This window comes from Acanthopagrus latus, chromosome 15 (genome assembly GCF_904848185.1).
Source record: "Acanthopagrus latus isolate v.2019 chromosome 15, fAcaLat1.1, whole genome shotgun sequence".
Taxonomy (NCBI): domain Eukaryota; kingdom Metazoa; phylum Chordata; class Actinopteri; order Spariformes; family Sparidae; genus Acanthopagrus; species Acanthopagrus latus.
Genome location: NC_051053.1, coordinates 24,091,265 through 24,113,202, shown reverse-complemented (window position 1 = coordinate 24,113,202; position 21,938 = coordinate 24,091,265). Strand labels below are relative to the sequence as shown.

The following is a 21,938-nucleotide window of genomic DNA, read 5'->3' as shown; positions in this document are numbered from 1 at the left end:
CAAATAAAGTATAATATCGGTGTCTTATAAAGAGACAGCTGTAATATTTTGTCCCCAACCGTGATTGTTAGTGTGTGGAGCTCAAATTGTGACTAAACTTTTTGTCAAACAAATATCAGAACACTGTTAGTATACTTACCTGCTCTATCTTAGCAACATAACATAACCCTGTAATCATTACCACCTCCAAGGATGTTGTGTTTTCACTGTCGTTTTGTTGGTTTGTGAGCAGGATTACACAAACACTACTACGAAAATAGTTTTCTATGAAACTTGAGTGGAGGATCTGTCTCAGCCCAAAATAGAACCACATTTACTTTTCATTTACAAATCCAAGAATGTTTTTCTCACTGCTGTTAATATTGCAGTAATTTACATTTTTGTTAATTTCTCAGGGGATGATAAGACCAACTAGGAGAAGATAAGATAAGATAAGATATGACTTTTCAAGTAATTCAATTCAAGTAGTTGAAAAAGGACAGAAGCAAGACAAAACAAAAATAAAACTACAAAGCAATAAAATAAATGGAAATATAAAATGATATTTAGGTTGCTGGTATCAATAAATCATTCTTCTATGAATCCTAGTCGCCATCCTAGTTGATGATGTGACACCTCCAGAATACAATAACTCTAACAGTAGAATATATGTGTTTAAAAGAAGATCGAAGGAGGCCACGGGTAAAGGCTTGTCTTAGCAGCACATTTTTAAAAATGTCTGTTTTGCAAATGCAAATAAAGCCTTGTGCACTCTCCTTTTTTGACCACACTTTGTCCTTTACACCCCTCCTCCTTCTCTTCTACCTCCTCCTCCTCCTCCTGTCTTCTCTCCTTTTCAACTTTCTCACAGCAGTAATAGTTTTTCTCCAGGTCTCATTTTGATGTGGCTGCCGTCCCTTTCTTCTCCCAGCTCTCCCTTTTTTTTTTCTCTCTTCTCCTCTTCCTCTTCCTCCACCTCCCCCCTCCTTTTTCTCTCGCTCTCTCTCTTCTTTTTGAAGAAACTGCCCCTAATGAAACTAAATAGTTTGGTGGGCAGTTTCTTTGGACTGTGTGTGTGTGTGTGTGTGTGTGTGTGTGTGTGTGTGTGTGTGTGTGTGTGTGTGTGTGTGTGTGTGTGTGTGTGTGTGTACGTGCGTGTGTGTACGTGCGTGTGTGTGTACGTGCGTGTGTGTGCATGTGTTGGAGTGTGAGGGTATGTGTCGTGGCTGAATTGGCAGGAGTGGAGATCAAAGGCTGTCTCTAAATTGAGTGTGTGTGTGTGTGTGTGTGTGTGTGTGTGTGTGTGTGTGTGTGTGTGTGTGTGTGTGTGTGTGTGTGTTAACGAGCAAGAGAAAGACAGCTCTCTCAATTGCATCACAAGAGCTGATCAAGCCATCAGAGAGGAAAGCTGTAATACACACACACTTACATACCTCGTCTGTACACATGTACTTCTCTCTTTCTCCCTTCGCTCTTTGTCAAGTTATCACATGCCTCGTGTTCACGTTTGACCAAGTGGAAGTGCCAAATGTTTCCCACGTCCATCCTGTAGCCCTGTTCTCTCTTTCTCTCTCTCTCTTTCTTTTTCTTAAAGCCGCTTTGTTGGATAAAATATGCAGGAGTAGTTCCACAGACAAGAGAATATTTAATGTTCATTGCATGTGAAATTACAGTAATCCCACTTCATTAGTGCAGAAAGAATTTGTTTTAGGATTTGAAAACTGAAATTGCTCCATGTGTGCGTTCGTGAGATAGAGTTTAGCCATGTGTACATACATTTAATAGTCAGGATGTTTTGCTGTCTTATTGTATGATTTCACATATCTCTGATGATACTGATAGTTTGAAAACTTCACTCAGGAAGCCATAAACTAAATGTCTCTGTTGGGCATTTGTTTGTATTTCCACTGCATGTAATGAAATGCACACAAATAACAGATAAATGTGGTACAGTTTTTGTGCTTTAATACATAGTTTATATCTATTGATATAATACAGAACTGGAGTTAAGCTTCTCCTGCTTGCTCAGTTTCTGTCTCACGATGAAACTGTTATTTAATGATGTCATGAAAATAATTTTCATTCCCAAATGCTGTTGACACTTGCAGTGAAGAGTACTTGCATTCAGCTGGAGTGATGCTGTAGTGCTCTTAGGGTTTGTGTTTTACCTGTCATCTGACATCAAGGATGCAATGTATATACTTAATACTATACTTAATTCTCCCTGGAATTCTTCCTGCACTCACAGTCTGAAGTATGTGGTAAAACTTGAAAATGAAAGAGGTGTTAAAAGGAAGAACACAGTTTAAAGGTTTTGCCACTTCAGTACTGTTGAGCTGATAGTTCCCGGGGCGTTGGAAAATACTTCCAGGACAGCAGGAACTTTTGCCAATGAACCACAACTGGTACAAGGTCCCTGCGGCTGTGATGAAAGTTACGTTCCTGAATTCATGGAAAACTTCCTGGGGTCAAAAGGGGGCCACATGTGATTAAATTACACTCCTGAATACATGAGCAAATTCACAATTCACAAAATGTAACATAGAAATCTTAATAGTGTACCCTAAATGTATTAGTCGCCACTCTTATAACAGACAACCCTGTCCACCATATTACACCTAGTTAACAATCTGCTTTTTAAAAACTGTTTTTCTTCCCCTTTTCTGCTTTTAAAGGATCTTTTGCACTCACAGGTTACTTGTGTTTTGCTGTCACCCACCTTCACAATGTTAAGCTCATGTTCTCCGTCTCTTTCTTTCTACCACTTTTTTCTTCTCCCTCCCTTCTCTCTCTCTCTCTCTCTCGCCCCAGTAATTATCCTGTCTATTTAAAGGGCAAAACCTTCCCATCTTACTCGCCTGTCACAGTGACGACTTTTCTTTGTGTGTGTGTGTGTGTGTGTGTGTCTGTCTCCATGCTCGGCTCTACCTGTTCTACCTGTCCTACTGTACAAGTGCCCTTGTTAAACATACAAACATGCACACATACACACACACATACTGAGGACAAACTGTTAATTCAAACAGGAAACCACAGTTAAACAGAACCTCAGAGGTCAAACACACACATTTATTTACTCAAAAAATGTCAGCTTGAATACACACACACACACACACACACACGCCTTTGTTCTGTAAATTTGTGACACACATTCAGCACATCAATATTTATTGTATTCTTACAAATACAAACAATGTTCTCTGTAAAATACACACGATTTGAAGTGTTTTGCACTGTGCCTTTTACATGTGCACTCATGCTCACGCTGCAGTGGTGTTAAAATTATATTATTTATATTTAGTGTTTATTTTAATAAGGGACAAGCACATGGCATTTTCCATTACACACAGCATACTGAAGACAAAAACACATAGACGACATTAAAAAACACAATGAAAAGCAGATTTTGGATGAAGCTGTTTAAACTTTAATTTAGAAACACACATCACATAAAAATTACCACAAAAACTACAGAACACACCAACATGACATCTCTGCCCCAAAGCCATGCACACAGACAGCCACACATGCACGTATGCACTGACACACAGGTACACGTCCTGCGCTTCCACACCACTTCCACACTGACATCTCGCAGATTTTTTTTTTATTTATGTACATATAACACACACACACACACACACACACACACACACAGACCCCTATCATGGGCACGCACCCGTCGAATCATAATTAGGCCGTGTCCTGGTTCTTTGATAGCCATGTACAGTGGCTCTTCTTTAATTCTTTATCAAATGCATTGATCGCTGTGGGCCTCGCATGCTCATTGATCCGCGCACTCCGTCTGGAGCCAGCCGATAAGCTCGCTCTCTCCCTCTCTGTCTCTCTCTCTCTCTCTCTCTCTCTCTCTCTCTCTCTCTCTCTCTCTCTCTCTCTCTCTCTCTCTCTCTTTCTCACTTCATCAAAAATTGAGCAATAATAGGTTTCAAATAATAATAGATTTATAAATTTGGTACATGTAATTTTTTTTTAAATGCTTATATTGGTGTTAAATTAATCTTGATATCATGTAGTATTATAGTATACTAAAATGAGCCAATTGCAGGACTCTCTGGTTTTCAAACTGAAGACCACATTTTCCCATAAACCCTGTCAATTCCTACCTCAAAGAATATGTTGGTGGTTGTCCACTTTACCCTCGATCCTCTTTCTTAACCTGACCTGACACATCATTCTTATTTTTTTCTCATTTTGAACTTCCTTATCTTTCATAATCAGTGTTGTTAATATTCAGATCAAATGTTGGCTTATTCAAAATACAAACAGTAAGAATTATGAGGCCCAAGTGTGGAGAAATTGCTGGTTCATTGCTACAAAAAAAACCTTGATACTTGAATTACTGAAAATCTGTACAGTACAACGTAAATGTGGAGAGCATTGCAGCTTCAAACATCTAAATATTGTGGTAAACCTCTGTGCTCACTGCTAACCAAGAATCGATGTTGAGATCTTTAGCACCTCCTTGTTAGATTTAAAAAATATATTTGATTGTTCTAAAGGAGACATTATGTGTGTCTGTATGTTCTGTTATTAGATAAGAGTACAATAAGTCGTAAACATGAGAGCAGGTAGATAAGCTGTTTGTGTGTTTACTGTTGTGGAAGGATGGCTTCAAATGAAGTTTGAATGAGTGCTACCTGCATCTGCATCATGTCTGGATCACCAGTCTGGCATTTGAAACAATGTTTTGGAGTGTGTGATTACACAGCTATGTGATTGTTTTTGTGTGTGTGTGTTTTGTCGCTCTTTCGGACGTGTGTGTGTGTGTGTGTGTTAGTGAGTGAGTGTGTGTGTGTCTGGACAAGATAGAGACCTAAAGCACCTCTTGACTGTGAATTAGCCTGTCATGACAAATGTCTGGAACTGCATGACTGGCTGCCAGACTGGCTGGCTATCTGGGAGGTTGGCAAACCCTTTTAGATAGTGATTGTGTGTGCATCGCTGTGTGGGTGTGTGTATGTGTGTTTATGTGGCATCACTCTGTGCCCACGCCAGGCCTCTGTACATGACCAGTGGTGCATGTCCTCCCTCCCTCTTTCTCCTTGCCCAGAAAAGAGCAACCAAGGCGACAACCTGCTCCCCCTGTTCGAAAAGAGCTTCCAGAGCGGAGAGGGGGTCCTCACCCCAACGCCAAACCCACAGTGGAGTCCTCTGTCTCAGCCTTGCACTCAACCGTTTAGCCTCTCTTCCCCTGGAGGTTCCCAGCAGTCGATGGAGGACACAGTACACGATTGTTCTTGCTGTCGCCATTTAAAAAAAGAAGTCTCTTCACCTCCTGAGTCTTCATTCTTGAAGCTGTGCTACCCACTGACCACCAGCTGACACGTTTTCTCTCCTCCTTTTTCCTACTTCTTTTTTTCATCCTGGCTTTGATCATGCAACGACGCGGCTGGTTGGCTTTGTGCGTTCTGCTTTTTTCAGAGTTGAGTCCCGGCGGCTTTTACATCCACTGGCTGTTAGTTTCCTGTGTTGCCAAATAAAATGGCTGTATGTGTTTGTTTTCCCTGTTACGCATGATATCCATCGCCACTTTCCAAGTTGGAAAAGGCCAGCGTGAGCATAATTTTTTTTTTTTTTTTTATCGTAATGTCCACTAGATGGCATGTCATCACCACTTGGTCAACAAGCAAATTAAAAAAAGGTTACGGTATGTCGTGTTCCGACAGGAAATTGGGATGTCAGTGTTGGCAATGGTTGGGTGGCTGTCGACAAATTTTAACTGGTGACAAAGAGCTAGAATTTTACATTGCCCAAAATAATGAAGGAAATCATTTGCCCCATTTTTTCCAACTACTCTCATATCTGATGTTTATCTTAGCTGTCTAAGATTGTGTACAAGAAGCTTTTCTTTTACACAACATGTTTTTGTCTCCTTATGACAAACCGAAACATTAGCTCTGCCACAAGTTAGCCTTTCGGTTCCTGTTGTTGAGTCTTTGATATATAAGAACATATTCCTGCAGTTTTAAAATCACACATGACCATACGTATAGTATACACAGGAATATTTGATCCTAGATCTTGTCACAGATCACATATTGTCCTTTATACAATAAAAAGACTCTCGTATCGTCTCCTCTACTCTCCCTCCAAACACATACTCATATTTCTAATCAGTGGCGCTGTAGCTGACCGAGCTAGGCGCTAGTCAGATGCATTTTCCTGTAGCGTTAATCCTAGCCTCTGGATAGGCAAAGTCAATTTCCCATTTCCTGTCCCCCAAAATGGCCAACAACAATACGGGATGTTTTGGAGTGTGTTGGGGCCCAAGCTGTATGTGTGTATAAAAATATATATGTGTACTCTATATGCATACAACACACACTTGCACACTTAAATTGGTAGTTGTATCCATGTCTGTAAAGGCCAGATTGGATATCAGAACCAGTCTGTAGCCGGAAGGCCATCAGTGACATTACTGGTTATCATATTACATTTATAAAAGCAGGGAGACGACTGCCTAGAAAACTTTGTACGAGAGAAAGAAGTGAGGATGGAAAGAGAGAAATATTGTTTCCAAGAAAATTAGATGGCAAATATAAAAAACATAATGCAGACTTAATTTTTATTTCATGTCAGCAACCTTCATTACTTTAATAGAAAACACAGATTGACTCTGGAAACCTTAACACCTCTTTCTGACCTTCATCCCAACTGATTTTGAGATTGTCTTACAATTGATCACTGAATCCACTGTCTTCTTTATGAAAACAGATCATTTCCATGAGCTTCTTCAAACTGATATTTCAGCCATCAGTCCTAGTGTGTTTTTTTCTTGAACTACTTCATGTTCTCTGACTCTGTCCTTTTTCTCAACCATGCTTTCAAAACCCACTCTGTTTCCTTCAAATTTTCACCCATTTCTATGCACATATTTAAATTAAAGTTTTAAGAAAGCAGTGGTTTCATCCCTATTTCTTTTAGGAACAGTAGCAGTATTGCCAAGATTACCTGTCTTGTGGCATTCCACAGGAGTCAGTCTTAGGTCTTCTGTTGTTTTCCATTTATATCACGTGCTCTGGTCACATAAATGTATACACAAATGGAAATATAATAATTAGCTGTATTGTTCATTAGACTTTGTAATCCAGGTCTTGTATTTAAACCTGTTCACTAGATGTAGCTTGAACTCGCCTTCAAGTGTCAAGTCCTGCTTGTGAATCAATACAAAAATACCCGATATTTAGTTGTATTATTGTTATTTGTTTCCTGGAGCTGTACTGAATGAGATCTTAGGAAGTATTGTTATGTTTGACATTCAATACTTTCCTATGAGCAAATATCAACACCCGCTTCTCGTCTTTCTACCCTCCTCACTTTTTATCTCTCTTTCTGTCTCTCTCTCCCTCTCTTTATCAGTCTCTCCTCTCTCTAAGGTGTGTTCCCTTCTCCCCGTGGGCATCCCCCTGGGCTCTCTCTCTCTCTCTCTCTCTCTCACACACACACACAGAGTGCATTAGGGTTGCTGTCATTTACAATACAGCCCCATTGTCCCAACCCAACAATGGCTACAAACAAACAATTGACATGGAAATGGAGAGATGTAGCTCATTAGCGGGCGCTGCTTGTTTTGTTAATGGATAAATGGGCGGCTTCAATAGGCCAGCCCTAAAACCCCTGCCTCAATATGGAGAAGCCTGATTAACAGGAAACCACAGGGAGGGAGAACAGTGACAGAGAAATGCAGCTTCACTCTCCCTTGGGTCACATGTGGTCCTGTATGTTTGGTGAAGACGGGGTGCAAGGTGGAGTTTTCCGAGTGTGTTTGCGTTGTGTGTGTGTTTGTGCTCAGGTTGGAGTTGTGTAAGACGTGTTTGTGGGTGTGAGCGCAAGGTGGAGTTTGTGTTAAAACGCCTCTTAACTTCTGTTCTGTTGTTTTTGTATGTATGCTGGATTTGAAACAGTATTTTTCATCTTAGTCTCTTGCAGATTGAATAATGTGGTGAATTTCTCCTCAGCTGCCACAACTAAAGTCTTAAAATATCTCAACCCAACAGCCTCAGTACTTTTTAAATCACTATGCTCTCATAACTATACACCGCCTGCTTTGGATTACTTGAATATTTCTGTGTCCCTTTCACAAATTCACACCTACGTCATTTGGAATATCCTGTCGTCTTCCTCCTGCTTACTGATGTACTTACAGCCTATGCATTGAATGCGCTTGTGTGTGCTCGGTTGGGTTGTTGTCACTTAAGTGTTTGTCAGTTGACATCATCAAGGTTTTCCTGTTTGCTCTTTAAGTGTGTGTATGTGTGTGTGAGGTGGTGGCCTGTGCTATCAGTAGGATCAGATTGGATCGGCCTGAAAATGGCATTTCTGCCATTACTCTGATGGTGACGGCTCAATACTGTATGTCTAGTGCCAAGATGAGGTGTGTGAGTGTGTGTGTGTCTGTGTGTCTGTCTATACACTCCTAACTCCATAATGCACAATATGTGTACATCCATTTTGATAATAAAACTGGTGTGTGGCGGTGTTGTTGTGTATGTCTTGCATACAAAAGAATCAAGAATCCCTGCCCTCTGCCTGAATTTCCTTTTCTTCGTATTATTTTGCTGTGTTTGTGACATTTCTTGGCATCAACAATTCCAGAGAACAACAGCTGATGCTTGAGTCTCATTTCTAGGTCACTTTAAAGCAACATTATGTAGAAATTGGCATTTTGTGCAGTGTGGTGCCCCTCTACAGGCGCCATTCACCCCATTACAAGACACTGTACCATCAAAACGATTTTGAAGCTGTTACTTAAAGATAAAAAAGCATTATGTTGCTTTAATATCTGCATAAGAGCCACTTTGTTCATGTTTTTGTTCATATTTTTGTTTGCAGGAGCGTGACGCAGAGCGGCGGAGACAGCTGAGAGAGCGAGCCAGGCAGCTGATAGCTGAGGCTCGATCCGGAGTCAAGATGTCCGACATGAGCCTGCTGGACACGTCCAGCATGGAGAGAGGCAAGGGCAGCAAAGCGAGCCCTGCTGGAGGTCAGCACACACCTAAACACATGTCTGCAGAAACAAACACACGGAGCTTTTTAAACTGTACTTTTTTAATGAACATACTTTCAGAGTTTGATAAGAAGGCCTTATATTGATACACACACTTTCTAACACCCATAAATCCCACTAATAGTCATTAACTGTAATACAAAGGAAAAGTCACACTAGCATGCTTTTAACATACACTTACTTTATTCATCCACACATGCCATGACTCTCACATTTCCATTATGCTCTCTAAAGGGGTTCTGTTTAATCCTCAGAGAAAAACAAAATGCCATTTGAGTCCGGCCGCAGGTCTAAAATGCACCACCCTCATATTTACAACCGCAATTTACCCCGCGACTCCTCCCTCGTCTCGTTCGCCCGGTAATTGTTAATCAACACAACACATAGTGCGTCCAAATTATGCTCAAAACACCAAACACTTCTAATGATGGCTTGCAGGGGTAGCAACTGCTACCATGCACATTTCCCACTGCTTTCCATTTCCTTGAAATTGGGGTTATTATTATAATGACCATTATTAGGTGTCTCTAGTTGTTTGTTTCAGATTCCTCCACATTACACCCTCTTTTGGTTGTACTGTGCGTGGAGATCGGGTGCACTTGCATGCAAATGAGAGGTGAGATTGAAGACAGGTGAGGATGAAGAGGGTGTGAAGTTGAGGCTGCAGTGTGAGTTCTATAGTGGACTGAAGAGAAAGAGCGCAGAAGCCTCGTGATATGATGTCAATCAGCTAATTGATTGATCAGCCAATCATTGCAGCTTCAGTGACAGAATTATATATAGAGTGACAGGAAGGACAAGTAGGTAGGTCAGAACAGCCGCTTTTCGAGTTTAGAATAGGGATGAGGGAAACAAATCAAAAACTAATAAACCCTAAACAAGAAGAAGTGAGATCAGCAACTTGTTAGGTGAAACGACAGAAGAAAGACAGCGAGGAAAAGGGAGGGTAGCACTTGATTTATTTGCTCTTTCAGCTTTTCTGAATTGGACTAATTGTTGATCTCATTAAAAATGGAGTTGGAGGAAAGAACGGAACAAGAGAGGAGGAGGAGGTGGTGAGGAGAAGAGAGAAATGCTGTTGGCTGTGATACACAAGGCCTGCCGAGCAGAACGGCTAATCCTAGCCCCCACACTCTCTTTTTCTCTCCCTCTCTCTGCCTTTCTCCCTCTCTCCCCTCAACACCATTCACGGTCCTTTAATGCAGCTCGGGCTGCCCCCTCCAAGTGTCTGCCCGCAAAGAAACTTTCCAAACTCCATCACCATGGCCTCCCATTAATTAGGCCCCAGCCAGCCACGCAGGAACGGCGCTTGCAAGCACGCTCCGCATCGTAGCTAGCAAATTAGAAAAAAAAAAGAAAAAACACGAAATGCTGTTATTGTGATTCTCCCTCCTTCTCTCTTTGTTCTCTGTCTCTCTACCCACCAAGTAGTAAATAGCAGAGGAGGGAGCCCGCGATGTCAGACGCTGTATACCGATTGTTTTGTTTTAATCCATGGTGGGTTATCCATGCAGCTAGAGCTGCTCAGGTCTCCATTTGAGTTTCTGCTAACATGTTTTTCTCTTTGGGTCCTAATGTGGAGACACTGTTGTTTCTATTGAGCCCCTCAGGAGACTTAATGGAATATGTGCTTTCATGTTTTTTCGGTTTTTGTTTGCCCTACCTCTTTTATGTGGAACAAGAAAGGCAGGCAGCAGATCTCTGAATGAGGGGATTTAAACCGAGGTCTCAGTTTCACTTTGCGTGTCAGATATTTGTGAGCCCACAGACATAGACAGACACTAATCAATCACAGTCCCTCCTCACCACTCAGGTGCTATTTATTTCGTTAAATATGAGAATTATTGATTAGTTGCACACAGAATAACAACCCTGCAGAGACACTCTGAGTCTAATGAGTGCACTACAAATTGGGCGATGATCTTTTTGCAAACAGAATGAGTGTCATCATCCCATCAAGTGTGCTGGAATGCTTAAGCAGACGAAGGGGAGAGGACATGTTATGGTGGATTATACTTTTTGAGACGTTTAAGACGAGGATTACTGAATCGGGTCACTTCACATGTGCTCTTATCACAGACTGCTGTTAACACAAACTAACCAAGATTTTTTTTTCTTCTCTCCTCTCCATGTCTTCATTTTGGTCTTTTTTTTTTTTTATTCCTTTTAACACATTTCCTCTCACTTCTCTTAAATTCACCCACATCGAATCCTTTCTGACATCCTCACTTCCTCTCCTTCCTAACACTTCCTTCCCTCTGTCCCACTCCATATCCACAGATGTTTTGGATGGAGTGAGAGGTCATCATGAGGATGATGCCGTTGATGGTGAAAGGGGTGAGGATGATGAAGAGGGGAGGGCTGAGGAAGAGCAGCTCCATTTTGGTGCTGCTTCTGCTTCTGCTGATGCTGCTGCTGCTGCTGCTGCTGCTGATGATGATGATGATGATACTATTGCTGCTGCCACATCTGCGTCTGCACTGGTTACTAACCCACTGCCACTGGAGGCTCTTCTTCCAACCACCTCCAGCACCCAGGGGCCCCTGGAGCTTACTAACCCTGGCTCTGATCTAACTTCTCTGGGTAAAATCACTGGCTGCGGCTGTGCGGCGCTGCATGTCTTGTCTGTCTTCTTCTAACTAATTCATTCACATGCTTGGATCTTCTTTCATGTATTTCCTGCATGTTCAGTGGTCATTTTATGATCTTGCTGTCAAATGTACCCCAATTACTTCGCAGATTTTTTGCTTCTTGAATTGTCTTTTTCAATTCATAAAATCATTGAAAGTATGCCCGTATTTTCAATGATGCTGAGAGTGCATTTTAGAGTTAACACACACAAAAAGATTAACAGAGAAGACAAGGCAAGCCAATTTGATTTGTACAGCACATTTCATACATGAATGCAATTAATGTCCTTTTAAAAGATACAAATACAGCAAAGGTGAAAGATGTACGTACAGGCAAGCGATACAACTCTCTTGAATTTAAAAGTAAACTAGTGCAGTGAAAACTGAAGGATGTAAAAAGCAGAAATAGCAAAGTATATATCAAATACTCCCGTTTTGAGATGTGAAATTAAGTAAATTAAGCCAAGAGCTAAACTAAGGGGATTAGTATTTAGCCATCACAAACAAAAGAACACAGTTAAAAACAGTTACATTAAAGAGCAGAGTGCTTTGTAACTGTGGTTTTATATCTACCAATTTTTTTTTGTCTTTCGAAGCAATGCAGTTTCAGTATTTATTTCAGACCAGTCATGTGGTCTAAACTGCCCTGATCAAATGATGTTGACTTTCACTTACGCTCACACTCACGCTCGCCTTGATTCATCATTCAGCCACACACTTAATCGCATGCTGTCTATCTGTCAGTGCATCATCATGAGTTATCTGCATCCTATTGGCTCCATATGCATTGGTGCTTCATATACAAGGAGCTTACTTACAATACACGTTGGTTGAGTGTCACAGTCTTGTTGGTGTTTTTCCCACATTTTCTTTTATGAGAAACTTCTTTAAGTAGTAATTTAAAAAAAAACCCATCAGAAAAAGTGCTCCCCAGACAAAAATAAAAATCATATCTTCAGGAAAGCATTTGCTCGAATCTTCAGAGGTAAAACTAATTAATTTGTTTTGTGTTTAATTTATTTTATTTGCTTCCTCAATTTCCTGCCGATGTGAGATAGGTGAGAGTACAGTGAGGTACCAGAAGAAACAAACATGAAAACGAGCGAATGCTTCCTCCAGCTTTGAAGTGCAGTATCTCAGCGCTATTTGTTTTTTTTTTTAATGTCGCTCTCTTTTTTCTTCTTTGTTGGTGGTTATATTCATGTAGTGAGGAAAGAAATGGATGGCGGTGATTGTGACAGTGAAGTAGCTGATACCACAAATAAATGTTTTTGTTGCTGCCCAGATCCTTCACCCCACCTCCTCCACTTTGTATATGGTGCTTCTGTTTTAGTGCACACTGTGTGTAAGTCCGTTCATGTGTGTCTTTGTATGTCCTTGTCTGTTTGTGGTGACAAAGTTTAAAGAGAGTCTATGTCTGGCATCTGTATGCATGCATCATTGGATATGCGTGTGTGTGTCTGTGTGTCACAGAGGGAGGTGACACATGAAACGGTTGCCCTCCTGTTCTTTCATCTTCCTCAGTGCAGTGGTCCGTCCTGGCAGGGGAGCTGTGGTTACCAGTCCCTGGAAAATAAAGCTGTACGGAGCTACTAGAAGGCAGAGAGAGAGAGAGAGAGAGAGAATGAAGGAGCAGGAAGGGAAGAAAGACTAGAACAGACAAATTAGGAATGGATGGAGGTTAAGGATTTATAGATGGAATGAGAGGCAAGAGTTATTGTACGATAGTTTGGAGAAAACCTAAAACAACCAGAGGTAAAGATTCTGTCGAAAGTTGATTAGGGGTTTTAACACAACACAATAAGGTAGTAAATGTTAATGGTTTGATGAGAGAGAAGCACATTTTGACATAGCAAGAAAAACAAGTTAACAGTCAAAGACATCCGTGTACTGTGTTCCAGAGATAGACCAGAGTTTGTGGTAGTGTAATAATTTTACCACCTGATTTTTGGGGGATCAACAAAATATTATAAACTCTTGAGAAAGTCAGTGAAAGAACAAACACTCAAAGAATGAATCAGTTTCTCGCTCCCTCCATCTTGTCCTGTGCTCACTGTGGTGATATCACTGTACACTCAGTTCCTCAGCAGCTCTCTGCAGTACAAACAGGACTTAAGGCTCCAGAGTCTGTCCAGATCTTTATCTCTCTCTCACATCATATATATACACTATTCTGTATATCTCTTCCCTCTCATGTGTTAGTGTGTATATGTTCCTTATCAATGGCTTTGCTCAAGTGTGTGTGTGTGTGTGTGTACATGAATGCAAACTAAGTTGTCTCACCTTTCTCGCCTTTTTAACTTTCATAGAGTATCATTGTGTGTGTCTGTGTGTGTGTGTGTGCGTCTTTGTTCAATGCAAATGTCAGTTCTGCAGTTTCTCTGTAGCTGTTTTGCTCTTTTATATTTGTTTATGTTCCGTCGTATTTTTGATGTATGCACACACTCTTTGTACTCATTATCCTCTTGTTCTCCCTCTTTCTCTCTCCAGGAACAAACAGTAAGCATCCGGATCTGAAGCTGAAGAAGCTGGTGGACGTCAGCCCAAGAAGAGTCACGTCCCCTTCATCCCCATCCTCCACGTCCTCCTCATCCTCGCCCACTGCCTCCTCCACCTCCCCACTCAGCCCCACAGAAGGACACGAGGTACGCACATGCTCACCTCAAAACATCCACCAGGCGTTTCTTTCTTTTTTCTTCCCACCTCTCTTTCCTTTTATCTCTCTCTCTCTTTCTTTCTGTCTCTCCACACCATCAAAGGGTCATCCAATCAATCAGGTCCGACTGACCCCAGTTGTCAGCCGGCTGACCCTGTGTACTCATCAGTCAGTCGGACCACTTCATGTAAGACCATAGTTTATCCCTCTCGTGTCCATATGAGTCCGTCTAAAGCCGTGAGACGCACACACACTGGCATCATAATGCTCAACATAACCCGTCTATTGACTATGACCTTTTCAAGCAGTTGGTGTGTGTGTGTGTGTGTGTGTGTGTGTGTGTGTGTGTGTGTGGATAGGTGGAGTAGGGGGTTATTGCTGAATGTGTCTGTATCTTCTGATGTGAATATTGAGTCAACAAGTAGTCAGCCAGTCTTAACATCAGTTTAATTGATTTTGAATGTCAAGTGGTATAAGGTGTGTGTCTGTGTGTGTGCGTGCGCGTGTGTGTGTGTGTGTGTGTATGGCTGTCAGTACAAGTGAATCCCTCCATGCTTATGGCAACACAGGGTGTCTTTGATCATCGATTCACATAAACTCCCTCTTGTGTTCAAAGCCTAAAAGGCTTAGTCCTTTATGGCCAAAGGAGTGTGTGTTTTGTGTGTGTGTGTGTGTGTGTGTGTGTGTGTGTGTGTGTGTGTGTGTGTGTGTGTGTGTGTGTGTGTGTGTGTGTGTGTGTGTGTGTGTGTGTGTGTGTGTGTGTGTGTGTGTGTGTGTGTTACCGTTTGACCCTCACAGAAGTAGAATCACCATTTGGTTGACTCCTAACCCCTGTCTAAATCACCGTACCATTTTTAAATGAACTATCAACTTCTTTCGTTTCAGCACCTTACACAGCTGCTCCACCGCCATCAGAGTATCAATGTGTGGGTACGTTGAGGTGAACGTGATGTATTACACACTCTCGTTAAAGGCCCTTTATAAATCTATGATACGTAACTGCTTATCTGGCCAATCTTAACAGAAGTAGATGTTGAATTTAATGGCGTAGAACTATGAATGAAATCTTTTCTCGAATTAGTCAACTAAATAATTTATAATGATTTTGTTCAATGACCAATCAAAGTATCCTCCATTAGGAGTTAAAAGAATAAATAAAGTAAACACCAAGTTAGTTGATGATAAACTAAGTAATCAGTTACTCCAAGAAGTAGTGACGACAAAATTGCAGATCTTTGTGACTTCTGCATTGACTGATTCTGATCACCACAGCTTTTCCGCAAATTTGACAAATCGTTGTAATGATTCTGTGTTTGGACAAAATGGACAAAATAATGACTTAATTTTAATTGTGTTGTTGATACATTTTACATGATTAATCAGTTAATGATTAACCATTAACTTCCACCTTAGAACTAGAGAGTTTGTTACTGCAATTATATCAAAATATTACTTAGCTGATGAACTCCACCTTCATGTAATCTACTAATTATCACCATCATGATATGAGTATGAACGGTTTGTATAAAGGGTTGTTGGATTGAAGATGCAACAGGTATGATTCTTACGTCATACATCATGAAAAAGTCATAATACATCAGTCAACATATGCCTCAAACCAATGCCAACAACTCATAAAGAACTTGATCAGGTATTCAAAAATCGGTTTCCAGACTTACGTACATGGAGTACTGACAAAACAATTTGCAGTGGCTTTAATGCCACAAATTTTCTATATCAGACTGTTTTATTTTAGATATACAGTAACTCTACTAGACTGAGTTTTACACCCAGACAAGCATCACTTTTTCATCTTGTAACAATATTGTCTTATGCAATATTTAGCCATTATTTATACTCAAAATTTGTGCCATTTACTGCATTGACACTAAAAAGATTTAAATGTGTAGCTGTGCAAAATTAATATACTTAACACATAACAATTAGCAAACGTGAGTTAATATGTTTACCTGCAGTTTTATGAGTTTACTTCTTCTTTCCTTTAAATAAAAAGGATAAACTGTCTCGTCTCTTGAGGATTGGACATCCCAAAAGTCCTTCAGGCGGGTGGAACGACCTGCAGGAACATCACACACACACACACACACTCTCACTCCCTCTCATTAGCGATTGTGTATATGCGCAGCCTTGGTAGCGCACGATAAGGGCATGCGACGCTCAGCAGACTGCAACGTTAGTCACGCAGCCCCCTGCATGCACATTCACAGACCCGCACACACCAAAAGCACTGACTCACCACCGCCACTGAGATGATAGCAGAGATAAGAGATAAAGAGGGAGAGCAAAAGAAAGAGTGTAAAGAGGGGAAGGAAGGGGGGGACCCCAATATCTGCTTGTCCCAGAGTATAAATGGGAGACAGAGCTGTGGCCAAGTGGGCAGGTGTTCTGTGTGTGTGATTGAGAGAGAGAAAGATGTTTTTGTAGTTTTAAAGAAGGTGTTCATACAGGTTCTAATGTGTCCAGTGTTATTCCCACATATTCAAATCTCACCCGTCATAATGTCCGACCAAAATAAGCAAAGTATTTGTCTTTATATTATATGGTAATATTATATTGTAAAAAAAATGTGCAGTACATTGAAGTCTTTCAGATTCACAACCGTTAAATAATAAGTAGTAATTGGGGAGACAGCCTCAGTGTCCTAATCAGTCTCCCCAGAGATTTACTCTCCTGCTACATCAACAGTTCCCTGTATATTTTGCAGGGGCTTGCAGTTTTTTACCAGTCAACACACTGAAATGTAGAAGAGAGAAAAAAATGGAAATATGACAAGGACAACAACATTAATCCAATAAATCCTTTGACGTCCAATTATCAATGATTGTTGCACTTCTCCTGTAAACAAACCCAAGAAATATTCATAAAATCAGTCACTTGAACGCTTCATTTCGATCATCAGATTCAAAGGCAGTATCAGCAATTAGAAGATGGACTTGGGACAGATCTGACAAATCGAACTTTGTTAAAATCTAAATCACCAATGATCTGTTGATCTCGTCTTTGCTCTAACTGTACCGAGGTGCTTTTTGACTTTTATTTTTTCTATAGAAAAGCATCACTGTGCAGTCGAGTGCTGTTGGAATTATTATATTTTTCCAATTTTGAAAATTCATGTGAATGCCTAAGTCAACTTGGAAAGTCGAAGAAGTTGCCAAGTTGAAATCATATGATGCTGAAACATGGCAGACATCTGTAAATATTTGGCCATTGTAAGAAACTTTGACCAAAGTCATTGTACCATTTCTTTTTTGCTTCGTTGTCACTCAAATACTGGAGGTTTCTGTCAACATGTTTAAACAATAAAATGCAAAACAACCTCTTTTTCACATCCATGTTTCTCCCACATGACAACATGAACACGCCAAAGTCGGAAGAACAATTTCCTAACTCCTGATTAACAAATCACGTTTTATTTTACTTCAGCTGCACATCACAAAACCTCCGAAGAGGCTTTTATGTGAAAATACTCTCTATTAGGCCTCAACATTAACGAAACCAAGAATTGATTGGCACCAAAGAACACTTTTCGGTGATTGTTACTCGTCAGTAGAAGATGGAGAGATTCATTTTAATTCTTTAGGGAAATTAAAAAACATCAGACTCTCAAACAGCAGAGTGAAAGAAGGCCTTTCACTTTTCCTGCAATCAGTAATTTAATTGTACTCTCTGCCCTTAAGCTTTATATACACACACACAGTAGCCATCCACACATCCAGGCTCTGGCCTCATAACTTAAAATGTTTAATTGGGCATTTCGTATATAGCACTTCATAAATAAATTTGCCTCGATTTGACTTGACAGGGTTTGAAGAGGCTGGTTGAAGCTGACTAATAGACAAAACAAAGTGAGACCAGACTAATTGCTGACATTGTTTTTGAAAGTCAATAATCTGAAGCTAAACTAACAACTCCCCATCTACAGCTCGTTCCCCGCCCACACTGTCTCTATTAGCTCTCCTCGCTCCACACACCCTGCTTGACTATCTCCCTCCGTCTCAAGCAGTGGAACATGTTTGCCCTAATTGTCGACTTTATTACACGTTTCGCCGTCTTATTAGCGTTGCCACAACGTCAATCTTAGCCCGAGTCGGTTTCTTTTCCACTCGGCTTGGCATATTTGGAGTCCTGGTAATAAAGCATTTCTGCATGCCGTTCTTGATAGTGGGAGAAGCGAGCGTGTAGCTTTTTAACACATGTTCACTTTGAAAACAATAGCGTTTTTTTGCGTTTTGCATAATCTGAATATATTTTCTGGCTCGGGGTTTTGTTGAAAGTCAAGTTAATTGCCTCCTTTTTGTCTCTCTCATGAGTGAGGAAGAGAATGTGTGTGTGTGTGTGTGTGTGTGTGTGTGTGTGTGTGTGTGTGTGTGTGTGTGTGTGTGTGTGTGTGTGTGTGTGTGTGTGTGTGTGTGAGTGTGAGTGTGTGTGTATATGATTGAGTGTGTGAGTTAGCGGGTTACTGTGACTGAGAGTGTGTGAGTGAGGTGTTCACACAAACCACAATGTAGCTAAATATCAACTCCTAGCAGATTCATCTCATGGCCTGTCAGTAGGTACACTTACGTGCGTGTTTACATGCACACTAATGGGATGTGTGTGTGTCTGTGTGTGTGTTTGATCACAATAATCACAGCAGCTGTGAAATACTGAAACGGCTGCCTAATAACAGTCTGAGAGCTGATCTAAGTGGCTGTAGAGGCTCACAGAATAATAGATGAGATGTCGAGAGGCGGCAGATTAATTGCTGACATTGTTTTTTAAAGTTGATCATTTGAAGTGTAATTCAACTTCAAGTCTCTTTGTACTTCTTGAAGTTTCTTGTCTCCACCGGTTGTTTTCATGCAGTTTTACATGTTGAAAAAAGGACAAATAAACAAAACATGGCTTCACATGCACTCTGCTTCCTCTATTGCAATACATTTATTCATGGCACAATTTGTAATCTAACTCCGATATCAGAAATACTGTCCTCAACTTCCTGTTTGCAGCATATTTGAATTCCTGTGGCATGAATGCACATTTTCTCTGCCTTTGACAGAATAACGCTGAGGAGCTGCGAGCTGAGCGGCTGCGCAGAGCGACAGAGCGGTTACGCAACCCCGTAGTCTTCAACAAGGATTCTGCAGTCAGGAAAACACAGCTGAAGTCCTTCAGCCAGTATGTGGAGAACAGACCAGGTGGGGAAAATGCAACACACATACGGACCCAAACATACACAATGCACACAGTATTTACACAAGGAGGAGTATTTGCACTCAGCAACACATGATTTGCATACATCCAATTCACACCTGAGAGCAGGTAAATGGCAGGACGTGCATGGACAGTTATATCTATCAAAAGCAAATAAGCTCAAATTTCCACTGTTCTTAATACATTTCAAGCCATACGAGCCATCTGCCATCTGTAAGGGCAGAATAAATCTCATGGAAAAAAAGAAAAAGTTTTATGTACAGCTCAGTTCAGTCACTAAAATAACTGGAGGTTGATTAGGCTTTCGGGTGTTTAGTATAACAGGCTTCCTCACGAGTAGTCAGAAATGACAAACTAGTAATAAGTCTTGTGAAATCTCACTGTGAATGTCTTTACTTCCTGTTTTTCTTCCTTCATGTCATTCATCCTACCAGAGGTAAAGAGACAGAAGTCTAATCCTGAGGATCTGAGGAGGGCTGAGGAGGACCGAGGTTCACCGACTGAGCTCGATATTCGCAGACCGTTTGAAGAGGAGGTTTGTCATTTTATTTCTGCTCAATCATACTTGTCTTTGCAAGCTGTAAGCACCTTCGTTAAAGTGAGTCACACCTGCACCTTTAGTAAAGCCTTAGAGGTGAGCTTGGTAAGGTGAAATAGGCGAGTCCAGGTTTGGTCTTTTTGTATTTCCTGTTACTCCAACTTCTTTCAATGAATCTCTCACTGAGCTTTTCTCTCGAGGCTTAAATTTCCCTCCTCTTCACCTCTCACACACACCCTCCTCCTGCTGTCCTCTCTTCTCCGCAGAGACATCCGAATATTGATCTAACACACTGCCATTTTAATTATAACAATGGTAGATATCAGCTGCTCCGCCACTTAGAGGTGTTCGTGTGTTTGCAAAGAAGTTACATGCGTACGTGTCCTTCAAGTGTAAAGACGCACACACTCACACACACACACACACACACACACGTACCCTCTTGTTTGAACTTCCACGTACAAAGAGTGTGTCTATAAGAATGCTGTTATTTCAATCAGTGTGTGTGTGGGAGTGTGTGTGTGTGTGCACCACTGCAGACCATGGGGTGAATCTCTCTTCCCAAGCAGCCTTCTCCTACCCTCGACCCTGCACCCTCCACCTCGGTCCCATGCGTGCCCACACACACACACACACACACACACGCAGACGCACGCACACACACACACACACCCTCCTCCTCCTCCCAGTGCCTGGGCCCCAGGGTTAATGGGTGTTCAACCTTTCCATTATCCCGATCAGCCAAGAATTACCTGCTGAATGATGTTTGCATTAATATAATATATATGGTAATTTCCCTCCTCTTAATTACGGCTGGGCCGAGCGCGGCAAGGGGAGTGGGCTGATCATGTGTAAAATTGATTTGCCAAGGAAAAATATGGTGATAGAGCGAGAGCGCGCAAGGAGGAGGAGGGAGGGCAGGGGGAAGAGAGGCTGCTGGGAATCAACACACACTCGCACAAATCACACGTGCACAGAGGCACACACACTCAAACGTTGGAAAGAGTACGGGGGGAAAAGTGCTGGCCTGGGTGGAATGAAAAAAAAAAAAAAACTTTCTCTCTACTGCTCACTAGTTCTCCTTCCCATTAAGAAAAACGAAGTGCATCAGCAATAAAATGGAGATATTTTTTCGGATGCATCCTCAGTAGTGAATTTGAATAAACATTTCTCCTCACTCAGAGGAGTTTCTCCTGAGAATAGCAAGCAGTCAGGAGACAGAGGTGAAGAGGGGTCAGAGATGGAGTGTGTATTAAGTGCATATGGTTATAGAGTGGTGTGTGTGCGTGTGTGTGTGTGTGTGTGTGTGTGTGTGTTGAGGTACGTATAGTTATGGTCTGGCTGGTGTTTGTGTGCATGCAGAGTTAGAAGAACAGTTTGAACCTGAATGCCAGGGTTAGTTTAAGGGACCAAAAACAACTTTAAACTTGTTAAATTAAACTTGTTTCTGATTTATGTGAAACGTGTGCAGTTTAATTAAGCCTGTCCTCCAACAACACTGATGTTCCTTCAACCTTTCTTTTTTTTTAAATATTCACAGCAGGAAACATATAAAAGCCTCTCAAGTGAGTCAGACAAAGAGGTCGTAAAGACATGATTTAAATTATTCCAGATACACCGGAACACTCAGTGATATTATAATAATGATCTTTATTTGGGTTGAATCTTTGTTAACAAGATGCTTGCACAAGAAAGTTAAACTAAACAACATAATGCAAAAAACACAAGACAGGTTTATTTATATAGCACCATTCAAACTAAAGGCAATTCAAAGTGCTTGACAGAGATATAGAATTGCATTGAGATAAGTCATTAAAACATTATGAAAAAGTTGAAATTGCATTTAAAAGAGAATAAAAACAGAAGCAAGCAAATAAAAAGTTAGAGATTAAA

The 21,938-nt window shown here is 41.0% G+C and overlaps 1 protein-coding gene across 5 annotated transcripts in view; it reads left to right on the top strand.

Moving 5' to 3' along the window:
* Positions 1–21,938, top strand: part of ehbp1 (EH domain binding protein 1) — a 144,768-nt gene that overhangs the window by 87,232 nt on the left and 35,598 nt on the right. For 3 of the 5 annotated variants that reach the window (XM_037123874.1, XM_037123875.1, XM_037123873.1), the window contains 5 exons: positions 8,833–8,983; positions 11,288–11,590; positions 14,128–14,282; positions 19,353–19,491; positions 19,942–20,042. In XM_037123874.1, coding sequence (XP_036979769.1) covers positions 8,833–8,983; positions 11,288–11,590; positions 14,128–14,282; positions 19,353–19,491; positions 19,942–20,042 — 849 coding nt within the window. The remainder of the gene's footprint in view (positions 1–8,832; positions 8,984–11,287; positions 11,591–14,127; positions 14,283–19,352; positions 19,492–19,941; positions 20,043–21,938) is intronic. The other 2 variants (XM_037123876.1, XM_037123877.1) reach the window with 2 other exon arrangements.